We start from the raw sequence: 15,512 nt of genomic DNA, 5'->3' as shown, positions 1-15,512 counted from the left end.
TGTGTGTCTGTGTGTGTGTACGGGCAGACTAGTTTAACCGCGAACCGCCGTTGTGTGTTAGATAACCGCCAACCACCGTTCTCTGTGTGTGTGTGTGTGTGTGTGTGTGTGTGTGTGTTTGGGGAGGAAATCTGAAAACTGAAAAAACACTTGCACATATACTTGATGCACATTAATTCAGTTGTCAGTAGAGGACAGTGCATTTAGTCAAGTACTGTGCTTATGTACAATTTTGAAGTATTTTTTTATTTTTCTGCAACTTTCTGCATCTACTCCAGTACGTTTCAGAGGGAAACATTGTATTTTTGACTCCACTACATGTCTAAACAGTTCAACGTTTGGCCTACTAGTTACTTTGCAGGTTAAGATTTACTGTTACAGATTAAACTACCCATCAATATGTAAAGCCGTTCAAATAAGCTCTATCGTGACCAGCGACAACATTAAGATGCTTCTTACACATTTTTGCATCAGAAATATTCACCAAATATTGTAAAATGTGGTAAAATAATTCTGAAAGGGGAGAGTACATTTACTTTGATATTTTGCAATTATACTTCTGTACTTTTACTTCAGATTTTTTTATGCAAGGATTTTACATGTGATAGTAATAACCAGGTAAACTAACACCTGTTGAAGACATGTATTGGAAGTTGGGCTTCAAATACCTGTATATTTCCAAAATAAAGAAAGCTGCAATACTGTGTAACACAACGCCTAAAATGTTCCCAACTTTATGAGGAACATTTGGTTAAAAAAAGGCCAGTGAGGAAGTTGAACAGTCAGCATATTGAACAATATCCGCCATTCACCGGATTATTGCTCCGTTGTTGGAAGTGAGATGAGCGATACAAATCAGAAGCTGATGTCTGACAGCAACTGTTGCACTGAAGCAGTCGGCTGGAGCTCCTTCTCCCTCCTCCTTCTCCTCTCCGCCTGCTGCCCTCAATGAGGGAAGAGAGGGAGTATACTGGGTTCCTAGACTGCTGTCTCCCCCTATTGACCTGATGATGCAACTGTATGGACCCAGTGTGGTGAAAGATAGAAACACAAAACACTGATTTTCTTTAATTTAAGTAGCTATAGAAAGTGTGATTAGGATACTAAATGTCATCAATTACATCATTTTACTGATAATCTTGTGGATCTTTTATTGCCTATAGTTCTTTCACAGTACTTTTTCTCTTCCAACGTTTTCCTTCATATTTCAAACTATTAATAATATACCACAACTAATAATACTTTTAGTCAATACAAGTATATAAATAAATACTCCATATGTCTGATTCTTTCTAAAAAAAAAAATCCACTAACAGCCATGTAAATATCTATAGGAAAATCAGCCGAATCAAACAGACTATATACTGGCTGCTGTGTGTATGTTTAAGAGAAAGTGACTGTGTGTGTGCGTGTGTTTTCTGTGCTGGTTGGTAGAGGTGGGGGAATGGGATCAAATTCCTTTACTTTGGCGTCACAAGCAGTCGCCCAATCACATACGGGCTTTCCTGCGCTGCATGGTAACGCAGTTATAAAGGCCGCATGCACAGCATTCGCAGTTCAAAGCACTCACGCGTTCTGGGGATTGTACTTGGAGACTAGAAAGGAGCACCTTGCCGTTTCATCCCACAGAGTTGAAAGAAAACTCTTACCAGCTGGCTTATTTTTGCTCTTACAAGTGCGGATCCGCTTGCAGAGAGCACACTCATCCTAGGAGTCTGTCAGAAGGTCGTGCGTAAAGACACTCGCTCTCCAAATCGGTTTTACGCACCGGAGCAAAAGAGAACCGGCTGCCGTTTTTCTTACAATTGAAATCCTTTCCTCAAACTCAACCTGGCACGGTAAAGCCCCTTTAGTGGCCTTTTCTCGCGAGAAAACCCAAATAACTCCCCCGTTTCACGCGTAATTTGGCACCAAACAGTTTTTCGTATGAATCTCCTCGACCCTTACCTGAAGATGACGGAGGAACAAGACAAGTGTCTCTCTGATGCCCCGAGCCCGAGCATGTCCGAGGACTCCGCGGGCTCTCCGTGCCCGTCCGGCTCGGGCTCCGACACCGAGAACACCCGGCCATCGGAGAACGGGCTGCTCATAGCGGACGGTGACTTCAAGAAGGACGAGGAAGATAAGTTTCCCGCGTGCATCCGTGACGCTGTGTCCCAGGTGCTCAAGGGCTACGACTGGACCCTCGTGCCTATGCCCGTGCGCGTTAACGGATCTTCTAAGAACAAGCCTCACGTTAAGAGACCGATGAATGCCTTCATGGTGTGGGCTCAGGCTGCGCGGAGGAAGCTGGCGGATCAGTACCCACACCTGCATAACGCGGAGCTCAGCAAGACTCTGGGGAAACTCTGGAGGTAAGTGCGAATGCTCTGCTTTTCAGCTTTTACACACCGATTTATTTGCAATAAGATTCTCCCCTGCAAACCAAATAAGCTGTGTGGTTTTAATTATTTACATAGTGTTTTTTTTGTCTTGGAAACTAGTCTTTAAAGTAGTACACTGTTAAGAATTTTGGTACATTAATGGTCCTTTTCACGTGCAGACTTCTCAACGAAGGGGAGAAGCGGCCGTTTGTGGAAGAGGCTGAGCGTCTCCGGGTGCAGCACAAGAAGGATCACCCTGACTACAAATACCAGCCCCGGCGGAGGAAGTCGGTGAAGAACGGACAGAGCGAGTCTGAGGACGGCAGCGAGACGCACATTTCCCCAAATGCCATCTTCAAAGCTCTCCAGCAGGCCGACTCCCCCGCCTCCAGCATGGGAGAGGTGCACTCTCCAGGTGAGCACTCAGGTGAGTTGAAGGAAAAGTTGTTTTCAGTCTCCTCAGTAGTTCCAGTTTTAACTCCGTGCTTCTGTGAATGCCTCATGGCCTCCCCCTTTTCTCTTATGCTCATTCAAAACCTTTAAAAGTTTAATTGGTTTGCTTATAAATGACCAAACTTAATAATAACCAAATGTAGAAAACAAAATCTAATCTGTCTCTTTTTTTATTTCCAGGCTCCCAGGGGCCCCCTACCCCTCCCACCACCCCAAAGACTGATGTCAGTTCAGGCAAGATGGACCTAAAGCGTGAAGGTGGCCTCCGCTCTCTGCCCGAAGGCCCCAGCGGACGCCAGCTCAACATCGACTTCCGTGATGTGGACATTGGCGAGCTGAGCAGCGATGTCATCTCCCACATTGAGACCTTCGACGTCAATGAGTTTGACCAATACCTCCCCCCTAATGGGCACCCTGGCTCTGCTAGCGGCCCTGGCAACACCACGCCAGTCAGCTACACCGGCACCTACAGCATCAGCAGCGGTGCCCCCGTCAGCCCGCAGGCAGGAGTCGCCGCAGCCTGGATGGCTAAAAGCCAAAATCAGCAGGGACAACAGCAGCAGCACACCCTGACCACCCTGGGGAGCAGTGGCGGCTCCGAGGTGGCTCAGGCCCAGCACAGGACCCAGATCAAGACGGAGCAGCTGAGCCCGAGCCACTACAGCGAGCAGCAGGGCTCCCCGCAGCACGTTGCCTACAGCCCCTTCAACCTGCAGCACTACAGCCCCTCCTCCTCTTACCCAGCCATCTCCAGGGCACAGCAGTACGACTACCCCGACCACCAGGGGGGCAGCGCTGCCGCCGCCACCGCCTCCTACTACAGCCATGCGGGGGCGGGGCAGGGCTCAGGGCTGTACTCGACTTTCAGCTACATGAGCAGCCCCAGCCAGAGGCCCATGTACACGCCCATAGCCGACAACACAGGGGTGCCCTCCATCCCTCAGAGCAGCCCGCAGCACTGGGAGCAGGCTCCGGTTTACACCCAGCTCACCAGACCCTGAGCCGCCCCCGGAGACTGAGAGACAGCACACTCACATATGAACAATGACATGTGCAGCCACACGTACACACGCCGAACACACACACACAGACACTCCAAAACACTTTACTCCAGGGAGAGTTCCTCCTCCAGAGCTGCTCCCTGAATCAGACACTTGAATTCGAAGAAGCGGAGAGCTGGACTTGTGATTGGCTCACGTCGTGCCTTGCTATTGTATCTTGATAGAAACTATATATATTTTTAGAAAGATGAAAAGACTTAGGAAAATCCTCTGTGAGGACTTATTGATTGTTGATATTTCAGTAGGTACTGTGTATGTTTCTTTCTGTTTTATTCCTTCATACGCTGGCAGTTTGTAACCCATGGGGTGGGGGTGTAGGGTTTGGGTAATTATTTGTACCTGTAGATATAAAACGAAAAGCTTTATATTTTAAACAGTTCGGCAACTAACCACTCATGGTAGTGCAGTATCTGGTTCTCTCTTCAATTTCATGCAAGGAGTTCTGTTTTTAGTTTTTTTTTGTTGCTTACTTTTATGTGCCATTGAGCAAGTATGGTTTGTATTTAAGCTGTTACTTTTTTTTGTTGCTCAACTTATGTGTCATGATCATTGGAAAAGCTATTAGGCAATACAGAGAACGAGAGAGAGAGGCTTGCTTTCACAATGCTGTGCTGTCGTGACGGGGGAGACTGCAGCCCTTTCCACCATCCGTGCCTTCGATTTTTACATTTTCTCAAACTTTTTGTATGCGTGTGTGTGTGTGTGTGTGTGTGTGTGTGTGTGTGTGTGTGTGTGTGTGTGTGTGTGTGTGTGTGTGTGTGCGCAATTGCCACAGCTGAGATTACGCTTACTGCCCAACAGCGTGTGTTTGACAGCTACAGGAAGTCACCTTTGACCCCCTTTGGGTGTCCCCCCTGCAGTCTCCCACCATGCTGGTGTCCAAAACACTCCCCTCACCCTTCCATCTGGTTAAATCCAGTTTTAAAACTTTATTTATTTATTAGCTTTAATTTTATTTGAAAGTAATTATTTTGCATACTATTCTTATAACTAATGAATCCTTTTTGCAATGTAGACGGCATATAATCCCCCCCCCCCACACCCAACTTTTAAAATCTTAGATTTTCAACCCAGGGGGTACTTAGACAAAATCGTACATGCGGTAATTGTCTTTTTTTGGTTTATTTATCTTATCTAAATGTCTATTTTAAGTGTGTATTTGCCTTTTTCTGAGGGTTGGGGGCGTTATCTAATGAAATGTGTACACATTATTTGTTATTTGTGAATTTTCTTTGAGTTGGACTTTTAACAATGGCTGAAAGAACTGGAAAATGTTATCTCAGTAACAAGTTATTTTTTTTTTATTTTTTTTTTTTTACAGTTTTTCTGTTTCTTGTTTGTGCGATCACCAGAGGGGCCGACCATCCTTTTTGCTCTGCAAGCTCCATTTCCTCTTCTCTTAATATCAAAGAAATTATCTTCCCAATTCGCTCCAACTTTTTCCCCTCTGGGATCTTGCCATTTATTTGTACTGTCTTTAAAGAATCTTTTGTATATGTATTTGCAATAAAAAAAGAAAATGCTATTAAAAAAAATGAAGGAAAGTCATTTATCTCCCAGGATAAAACATTCAGTTATGCAACATCACTGTGCTGAATAACATACAACACTGAAGCACCTTTCAACATCTCGTTTTTTTCCACGTGCCAGAGTCAGTGAAAGGGTTAAGAGAAGAGTGCCAAGAAACAGGACTAGTGTTTGTTTTCCCAGAAGCCTTGTTTTTTTTCCCCCTGCTTTTATTTTCTTCCTCCCTCTCTCCCTGTCAGAAGCAGGGGGTGAGGCTCTGGGGGACCTGGAGGGGGGCACTTGATATAGCAAGTGCTGTGAAAGTACTGAAAATAATCAGAATTTATTTCAAGAGAGGATAGAAGAGAAAGAAAGTGGGGCAATCGTGTCCTGCTTAGATAAAATCCTAGTAGGGGAGGAAGAGATTCATAGAAACCGGTCCACACTGCAGAACTGAACTGTAACACAAAAGTTTAGCTCAAGCTTTGCAACCCATGTGTCATGAATGATGTCCTGTGAAAAACCTTATAACTCCAACTCAGGTTACTTTCATGCCTTAAAAACCCATAGAAGTTAATCAGACTGCACAATGGTCAAGACGAACTGTTTTTATTTGTTCTTTTAAAGTAATATTTGGAATATATAGGCCTGCAATTACATAAAAACACAATCTGATGCAACTTTGTGCAACTGACAGTCATTAAATATCAGCTTTGTAGCTTTTACCGTTTTTTCTTTTTCTTTTTGAGACCATGTTGGAGCTCTCCTGTCTGATTCTTAAAAATGCATCGCCACGTTCACAGAAAACTAAACATGTTAAGACCTGGTTTGATAATTGTATTAGATTTGCTAGAGATAAAACAATTAGGTGATCAAGTCAGTTATGCCAGCTTCTCAGATGTGAGATAATTGGAGGACAAATATCTTTGGGTCTTGGACTATTTGGTCAGGCAAAACAAGACGTTTAAGAGCATCACCTTGGGGCGTGGGAAACAGATTTTTTCAATAAAGTAAATGAATAATCGAAAAAGCAGTCGATGTATTAATCGATGATGAAAATAATCTTTAGTTTCAGCACTAACATTAGCTAAAAATATATAAATACCTACATGAGAAGGCTCCTAAGGTGCTCTGTGAAAACGTCTTTGTCTGTTCGAGGGATCAATATTAACCACAGAACTCAGAATGTGATCATTTTGAACACAAGCTGAAATAGTTTTCGAAAGAGGATTAAACATGCAGTTATGGGGGGCAAGAGGTTATGGGAAGGTTTTTTTATTCGAAAGATGACAGCATAGAGATAGGCAGTAAACGCAGGTAGAGAGAGAGTAGGAAATGACATGCAGTCCCCAGCTGGAACTGAAGCAGTTATGGGGTGGTATGCCTGTTAAACACTAGCCTATCCGGACGCACCTTCATAAGATTCTTTGGTTCCTAACCCCTAACCCCTCAAAATAGATAAGACTTGGTTGATTTTAGATAACTGGGCCTATTAAAAATATGAACATAATAGAAATAGAAATACATTCAGGGCTCCTAAATGCTCTGTATGGTACTCAAGAATAGAGGATGTCATATGTTGTTCAGATTGTAAAGCCTGCTGGGTGATTTTGGGCTGACTAAAGCGGACTTCACTTGACTATGGGAAAATACAGCAGGTATATAGATTCTGAGGCTCTACAATGTTGGATCTTCTATAAAAGGGTCTACAGACCAAGGAGCTTACATGATACTGACAACAGTTTGGGGAGCTGAATGAGGGGAAATTTCTAAATATTGTGCCATTTACTCATTATGGCACTGTGGATGTGTTCTTGGTGTCCCTTCAAGCATAGCATCCTGTTACGCAACCACAACTATCACTACTAATTTACAAGTAAAACGCAACAACAAAACATCAATGCACACTCCATGTACTTCTTTCAGTTTTTTCTTAATAGTTTTATGAAATATTAGCTATTGAATATCTGAGTAGGCACACGCTGCTCAACAGCAGACCCCTCCTCTCGGGCCCTCAGTGCTGGCATCTGACAAAGGTCAAGGAGGGGAAACACAGTGATGTCACGCTGCCGGGGGACCAAACACCACGTTCTTAAGATGTGGATTATGTGTTAGGCGACACAATGTTTTCGTACTCATTGGAGGCAGCTTTTGAACACTCCATTTGTGGAAGGTTAAGGAGTCCAACGGGTGAGACGGCGATGTAGCCAAGACTCACTTTGTACTGCATGGCTGCTGATAGACTGTGGCCTTGCAGCTTCATCCCCATGAGGATGTTTTTGGAATAAAAAGGTTTGGGTTATCGCCGCTATTTGATAATAAAAGCAGAGCTTTGGTAAGTAGTTAGTTGAGAGCTACAGACATTTCTGTTACTGATATTATTTAATATTTTCAGCTTCCATATGCCAAAAGGCAGATGCACGAGGACGGATCTCTCTACAGGCTCTTGTCACGTAACAAAAATGCCGACACTGTAACAGAAATAAGATACAGCTCACTGTGTGCAAGAACACGGAAAAAATGTATCAACGTGTCTTTGGGAACAACATGTGCCAGTCTGAACGGTGAAGAGGTCAAATAACATGATTGCATACAGTTGGCGACCTTTTGGTTCAACAGAAAGAGTTGTCAAGGTTCCCTGACTAGTTGACAGAAAGAGAGGAAAGTCTGTTTTGTAATGAAGTTTCTTCACTTCCCCATAGTCAACTCCGTATGAAACGGCAAATCCAACGTGCCTCGTCCTCAACGATAAATATCAGTTCAACATGCAGCATCAGCTAGTTGATTAAAGCTACAGTCAACATTTTGCATGTTGGTGGTTCTGAATGGCAGCAAAAGGAGCTTGTATTCTGAAGACCTCAGAGCCACCTTACATAATGTGAGTAATCTGTACACTACCAACTTGGCTGGTCAGCGATGCTTCCTAGCCAAGGAAAACCAAAGGGACAAACAAAACATAGTAACAAATATAGTTTCTTTACCCATGGTTCAATTAAAATATAACATAATGGAATGATGCAGTCATAACAAATGTTTGAATATTGCATTCAGTGTAAACATCATATAGTTGATGTTTACACTGATGTTTAGAATATATATATAGTATGTCATACTGTTAGAAAGTGCAGACTGGATGTTTAGAGGTCATATTACAACCCTAATTCCAATGAAGTTGTGACGTTGTGTAAAGCATAGATATAAACAGAATACAATGATTTGCAAACCCTTTTCAACAATGTTCAGTTGAACACACCACAAAGACAAGATATTTAATGTTTGCAAATATTCAATCACTTTGAATTTGATGCCTGCAACACGTTCCAAAAAAGCTGGGACAGGGGCATGTTTACCACCGTCTTCCATCACCTTTCCTTTTAACAACACTCAATAAGCGTTTGGGAACTGACACCAATTGTTGAAGCTTTGTAGGTGGAATTATTTCCCATTCTTGCTTGATTTACAACTTCAGTTGCTCAACAGTCCGGGGTCTCCGTTGTTGTATTTTGCGCTTCATAATGCGCCACACATTTTCAATGGGAGACTGCAGGCAGGCCAGTCTAGTACCTGCACTCTTTCACTACGAAGCCACGCTGTTGTAACACGTGCAGAATGTGGCTTGGCATTGTCTTGCTGAAATAAACAGGGGACGTCCCTGAAAGAGATGTTGCTAGGCAGTTATGTTGCTCCAAAACCTGCATGTACCTTTCAGCATTAATGTTGCCTTCACAGATGTGCAAGTTACCCATGCCATGGGCACTAACACACCCCCATACCGATGTCCATAATTTCCAAAAACAATTTGAAATGCGGACTCGTCAGACCACAGCACACTTTTGCACTTTGCTTCAGTCCATCTCAGATGAGCTCGGGCTTTCGATAAATGGCTTTCGCTTTGCATGGTAGAGTCTTAACTTGCACTTAGCGACGAACTGTGTTAACTGACAATGGTTTTCAGTGTTCCTGAGCCCATGTGGTAATATCCTTTACATGATGTTAGTTTGTAATGCAGTGCTGCCTGAGGGATCAAAGGTCACGGGCATTCAATGTTGGTTTTCAGCCTTGCCACTTACGTGCAGAGATTTCTCCAGATTCTCTGAATCTTTTGATGATATTATGGACCGTAGATGATGATTTCCCTAAATTCCTTGCAATTGTACGTTGAGAAACATTGTTCTTAATCTGTTGGGCTATTTGCTCACGCAGTTGTACACAAAGTGGTGAACCTCACCCCATCCTTACTTGTGAATGACTGAGCCTTTCGGGATGCTCCTTTTATACCCAATCATGACATCATCTCACCTGTTTCCAATTAACCTGTTCACCTGTGGAATGTTCCAAACAGGTGTTTTTTGAGCATTTGTCTTTTGTTGCCCCTGTCCCAGCTTTTTTGGAACATGTTGCGGGCATCAAATTCAAAGTGAGTGAATATTTGCAAAAAACAATAAAGTTTATCAGTTTGAACATTAAATATCTTGTCTTTGTAGTGTATTAAATTGAATATAGGTTGAAAAGGACCAACTTCATTGGAATTGGGGTTGTACACATGTCATTCAAAAGGTATTTTTGGTTCCAAGTGGTGACAGTAATCCAGGACATGCAGAGACAAATTATTATCAGATGTATCTATGACCAGGATGCAGGTATTTTCAAAATAAATTGCTACAGACAGAGATTGCCCACTAGTAGTTTAGTTTTTATTTCTTGCTTCTCCTCAGTGTAGAAATGAGATCAATGTAGGTGCCTCAGTAACTTGAGGTGTGGGATAGTTTTTAGCCCCACTTCTACACAAAACTCTCACTCTGTCCAGCTTTAAAGAGTGCTCAGTCCTCGGATAGTGAGGAAATGAAAGAGAAGGAAAGATGGAGTGAAGAGAAGAGGGGTGAGATAAGAGTTAACAACAGAGGGAAAGACAGATGGCAGGATATCAGAGGTGCAGAGTATGGAGCGACTGCGGTCAGCAGCAAGTAGCACATTGGCCCATCTGAAAAAGCCTTCAGTCTCTGCAGCGGTCGCATGACAGGGGAAATGGTAGTAACAAGCGCAGGACAGATGACATGTTTCATTACTTTTCCACAGTGGACAGCCAAGCAGACAAGTCATGTCACATCACAGGCATGAGCACAGACTCCGATCCCAGAGAACTGAGTTAAAAACCAAAAGCAAAAAACACATTTTACTGAATCAGGTTCTGCTTGTTGGACGAGTGAACCTTGAACAAAGAGAGGATTTTAAAGGTTCTGCACACCAGCGCAGGTGTTTGCACTAATTCTGGCTAAATAGTGCCGTGTTCAAGTTAAAGCTGGGTGGAACTATGCTAGAATCACGTGAGGTCACCACGTGATTCATATGAGGGAATTCAGTATCTCTGCTGACTTTTAAGGCCAGATATCTCCCCGTCTAATGCCACTCGCCAGAGTAATGCCCTCACTGTTACGCAGACAGTGTGCCTTTTGTTGCGATATTTTGCCAGTGGACAGTTCATGGATTCCATCTGTGATGCTGAACAGCTGAGCAGGAATAATACATATGGCACAGTGGTTCAGTGGTTAGCACTGTCGCCTCACAGCAAAAAGGTCGTGGGTTCAAAGCCTGGTTTCTCCGGCCTTTCTGTGTGGGATTGTCTCCTGCGACCCTGTATGCAGGATAAGTGGTTGACGATGGAGGGAATCCCGAGGGTAACTGGTGCTAGACACACTGGTCGAAGGATGGTCAAAGTAGTAATACCTTTTCATTTGTAGACTTTTTTTTCTAGCAGTTGAACTCTGCACATTGTCACAAAATAAAGTTACTTATGAAGTTACTCGGCAGTGCACAGCGCACTGTTAGATTTGGCCAATAACGTTTCTTTAAACTCCTCATATCCTGACATTATCAGTGTGCATTCTTCTGGGGAAAACAACAGCCACAAAGTCTAAATAAATTGATGCCGAATCAACTAACCAACATTCTATTTACTATTGTAGTACCATTCACTACCAGTTTAGGCAGTCAGCATTGTCCACCCTGGACTTCTGATCCGAGTAGGTCAAAGTGACTTCGTAGTACAGGCCTCAGTTCTTCAGTAGAAAGTAGCTCCAACAAAAACACACAGTAAAATGTGTGGATTGTCAAGAATTTTAATACTGTGCAGCAAAAAAAATAAAAATCTCACACAGAGATCTCACTACCAGGACAAATAATCCCCTATCTACTACTTTGCAACAGCAAATACATTGAGGTATTCCCACTTAGAGTGTGTTCTTTCATCAAGGAAATACTGATTTCATACTGAATTGTTCACTCTCAACGCATATCATTTGTTCCTACAACATTGGCTTTAATTAAATAAGGTGAGACAGGAGATGCTTTTAAACAAAATATTTTACCAAATCTATCATCTCTTTCCTTAACAAAAGGGATTTTGTTGCCTAAGACTACACAAGCCAAGAGTCTCTGGTGTCAAAGCCCTTTGCTTTGTACAATATGCCCACTATCCACCCTGACCACCTACTTACGTGTCTTGTGCCAAACAACAATGGAGCACTTCTTGGGCTTGAAAGTACATTCCCAAAATCCACATGGTAATTACATTGTCTCCTAAAAGATATTTATACTATACTATACTATATACTTAAGTAGCCTACCTTTAAATTTCATTTCTAGGAGACAGGGTTGGCATGCCATCAAGTATGTGAGGAGAGAAATAAATGAACAATACACAACATGAGGTTACTTACAATCATCTACTATTGCTGATCAAAAAGATATAGAGAGGTAAAGCCCCAGCCTCTGACCCCTTCCCTTGCGTCACAACACATACTTCTTCTAATTTACAGTACTGCAAACTCTTAATGAACAATGTTTGTCCCATTACAGGCATTTGCAGGACGCTGATCACGGGTGACAATGCAGGTCAGCTGGATTTGAACCAGAACTAATCATACAGGCATGTCGGTGTGACGTCAGAGGCTCTGAGTGACAGCACTAACTGTAGACTGCCGCGCTGATTACCATCCGATACCCTTCCAGACGGGTAGTCCGGTTATAAGCTTGATACGGATGACAATTAAGAACCATTGTTGGAGTAGTGTAACGTTTGAAAGACGGAGCATGACGGACGCTGGCAGGACAGGGAGGATCGGGAACAAATGTTTATCTCATCAATCTCTGAGGTCACTGTAGATGCTATAGCATGGTGTGGTGCGGGGCTAAGTGGCAGGCAGACAGCCAAGAATATACTTCAGAAAATAAAAGGGCGGGTAGCTTAGATGAGTGAATTCCACAAATCCTAGCAATTTGGAAACAGACAATACGCACACTGCTGTGTTGGAACTTCTAACAAGCTAATTGTTGCTTATTTCTGTTAAAATCACAAATAGTTCCAATCCTAATACTGGGTGCTGGACTAGTCAGTCATTTATCTTAGAATATGTATAGTAAACTTGTTTCAAGTTTTAGAAAAACAGATGAAAGGAATGCACAATGAGAGACCGGACAGAGTTACAGAAGCTAGTTGAACAGTAGCTATGCTAGCTAACTTGGTTCAAATCGAATGTATCGCCTCATGAACTGCAATGTTCAGTTGGTCCATGCAGAGCAGGGACTTAAATGAAAGTGGCAGGCGGTGTTAATGTGGGCAATTTTCCCACGGAAAAAAACAACAACAAAAAACAATTAATATTCTAGACCAATTCCTCTCTGAGAATCTGCCCCCTCCTGAACCCATGGGTGGTCTTTTCAGATGCAAAATACAGCACAAAGACGGAGCAAGGGTTAGAGTCCTAGAGCCTGTGATGGAGACACGGAGAGAGAAAAACACACATATGGAGAAAGAAAAAGAGAGAGAGAGAGAGAGAGACAGAGAATATGTCGACTAACAACTCTGGAAAATGGAGGACGGTTGAAGCATAAAAAGATAAATGAGTGAAAAAATGTATGTGGGAAAGATTGTTGACAGGCACAAAGGAAAATCTGATTGGGTTCTAATCGCTGGGGCTTTAATTTCTAATTGTGTGTGTGCTTATGTGTTTTCATGCATGTGTGTGCTTGTGAAACAAAGAAAGTCAACCACAAAAACTTGTGCGTACTCGACAAGGTACTGTGGCTGTGTTGTGGTGTTTTTAATTCCTGCTCACGGGCATCATGCCCTAATGAAACAATGACTTTAATTGCATTTCTGCTGCCATCCAGCAACATGGGAAAATGAAAAACACAACATGAGCCTCAGTCTGAAAATCAACTCATTATTAAAAACAATGGAGAGCTACATTGTTTTTAATTATTTAGCTGAGGGGCAACAATATGTACTCTAAGAGTTGGCTTTATGGTGCTCCAGGGCTGCTTTTATTGCATGATTCTGACATACTGTAGTCAAAACCTACGCCAGAGCATAACTACATGGGTAGTTATGAACTCACATACAAATAAATATATACACATTCATGTGTTTAGGACATTTAATCGTATGTGTGTGTGTGCGTGTCTGTGGTGAATGACCTTTCGTTACAAATCTCCTGGCCCTCCCAACAAGCCACTTCTGATCACAGCAGAAACTGTACATCAATGTGGAAAAGCCAGTCTGGACGATTTTACTACACTTTTACACAGTTGGAGGTCAAAGCACAGGGTCCCAGGTCTCCCTAGGAAACAAGCATCTGGGAAGTGAACAACTACAAGTGGAAAGCTGCAATTGTTTACAGCAGGTTATGTGGTCAGGGTTTGATATGTTTACTGTAAAACAGTGAATGTCCATTACTGACAATATCGGGTATCTGTATGGGTCTCCGCTGGAAGAAGTACTCAGCTGCTTTACTTGTAAAGGTAGAAATACTTCATTACAAGTACAAGTCCTGCATTCAAAATGTTACTTAAAGCAGCAGTAAGGATTTTTTTTAAAATAACTTTTTGTCATATTTGCTAAAAAGACCGATAATCTCTGGGGGAAAAAATGGTTCCTCTGGCTCCTCCTAATGCTATTTGCACCGCTCCCAAGTCAAAACAACCAATCAGTGCAGCAGTGTGAAGGAGCAAATAGCTAACACCACCTTCATATCTGTGTGGTTTTAGCAGCTGTGTCCTAGGACGAGGTGTGCTTCCCACAGAGCGTGGTTGTGCTCTTTATTCATTTCTCCCCCATTCTATGCCTTCTGATCTAAAAGTGTGGGCGAGGGAGGTGTGGGTGGAGCCCAACAATCCACCACGGATTGGTATATCGTGAGCTTCGGCCACTTTTACGTAACCTGTCACTGACATTATGAAAGCTTAAGATGCTCTGACTACCATTTTATTGTGACTTTTAACTAAATCTCAGGTCCTTCATTGGTTAAAGCACATTTTTTTCAATATTTCCTCAGGCATATTTTCAATCTGACGTGCAGTGTTGCTCCTGTTCTGGATATATTCCAATTACTCCCATGCATAGAATTTAAAACCTTGCTATTTTATTTTCTTGCTCTTCTCTGACACGTGAACATTGTTTTCCACAAGCGAGGCGCCTTCCAGTATGTCGTTTAACTTTTCCAGATTTTTCCATTCCTGTCTCTGTCATCCAGAATATAATGAGTCTACCTTTACATTTAGCCACCACTTACTGTCCATATCCAGCTTTTCATTGAGTACAAAAAGCTTCTGTTCCTAAATCCTCAACATTACAGGAAACAAGTGTCTGGATCAGAAACTCAAACTACCAACAAATAACAAAATATTGTCCCTATAGAGGATATGTAAATGGCAGGAGCTATGCATAACACGCCACGTGGTGTTCTGTGGCACCAAATAACACCGGAAGAAAAATATTAGTTTTCCTGCACTGTAATTTGTAACCCTTTAATCTGTACTTGGGCATGCAAGCTTAAGTGAATGTCCTACCCCTGCTGATTCACATCACACAGATATTGTATATACACTCTGTGTAACACTGTGCTTGCTGTACACAGAATGACTCTACTGGAGGAGGTGAGGGACTAAATGCCTTGCTCACTGGCTTATTGATAGCACTTGCTGAGTGCACAGGTAGATCTATTTTCCTTCACTTTCCTAGACTTCCTTGGATTCCAACCGGCAACCTTCCCTCAATCACACTGCTCAGCGGCTTTATGGGGGTCTTAAGTGTTCCATTAGGGGTCCGGAATCTTTCTAGTGGCTTGTAGAT

General features: G+C 42.7%; 1 protein-coding gene across 2 annotated transcripts; it reads left to right on the top strand.

Annotated features, from left to right (window-relative positions):
• The first annotated feature begins 1,580 nt into the window (after positions 1–1,580).
• LOC123983119 (transcription factor Sox-9-A-like) lies at positions 1,581–5,412 on the top strand. 2 transcript variants are annotated; one of them, XM_046069248.1, is made up of 3 exons: positions 1,581–2,354; positions 2,543–2,778; positions 2,997–5,412. In XM_046069248.1, exons 1-3 carry the CDS (start codon positions 1,927–1,929, stop codon positions 3,815–3,817), a joined length of 1,485 nt encoding a protein of 494 aa, XP_045925204.1. In that variant the 5' UTR covers positions 1,581–1,926; the 3' UTR covers positions 3,818–5,412. The 2 variants fall into 2 exon arrangements, with proteins under 2 accessions (XP_045925204.1, XP_045925203.1); XM_046069247.1 differs by having other exon boundaries at positions 2,543–2,790.
• The last annotated feature ends 10,100 nt before the right edge of the window (positions 5,413–15,512 follow it).

Source organism: Micropterus dolomieu, linkage group LG14 (genome assembly GCF_021292245.1).
Source record: "Micropterus dolomieu isolate WLL.071019.BEF.003 ecotype Adirondacks linkage group LG14, ASM2129224v1, whole genome shotgun sequence".
Lineage (NCBI taxonomy): Eukaryota > Metazoa > Chordata > Actinopteri > Centrarchiformes > Centrarchidae > Micropterus > Micropterus dolomieu.
Note: the sequence above shows the minus strand (reverse complement) of the source record. Positions and strands in the feature narration are given on the sequence as shown.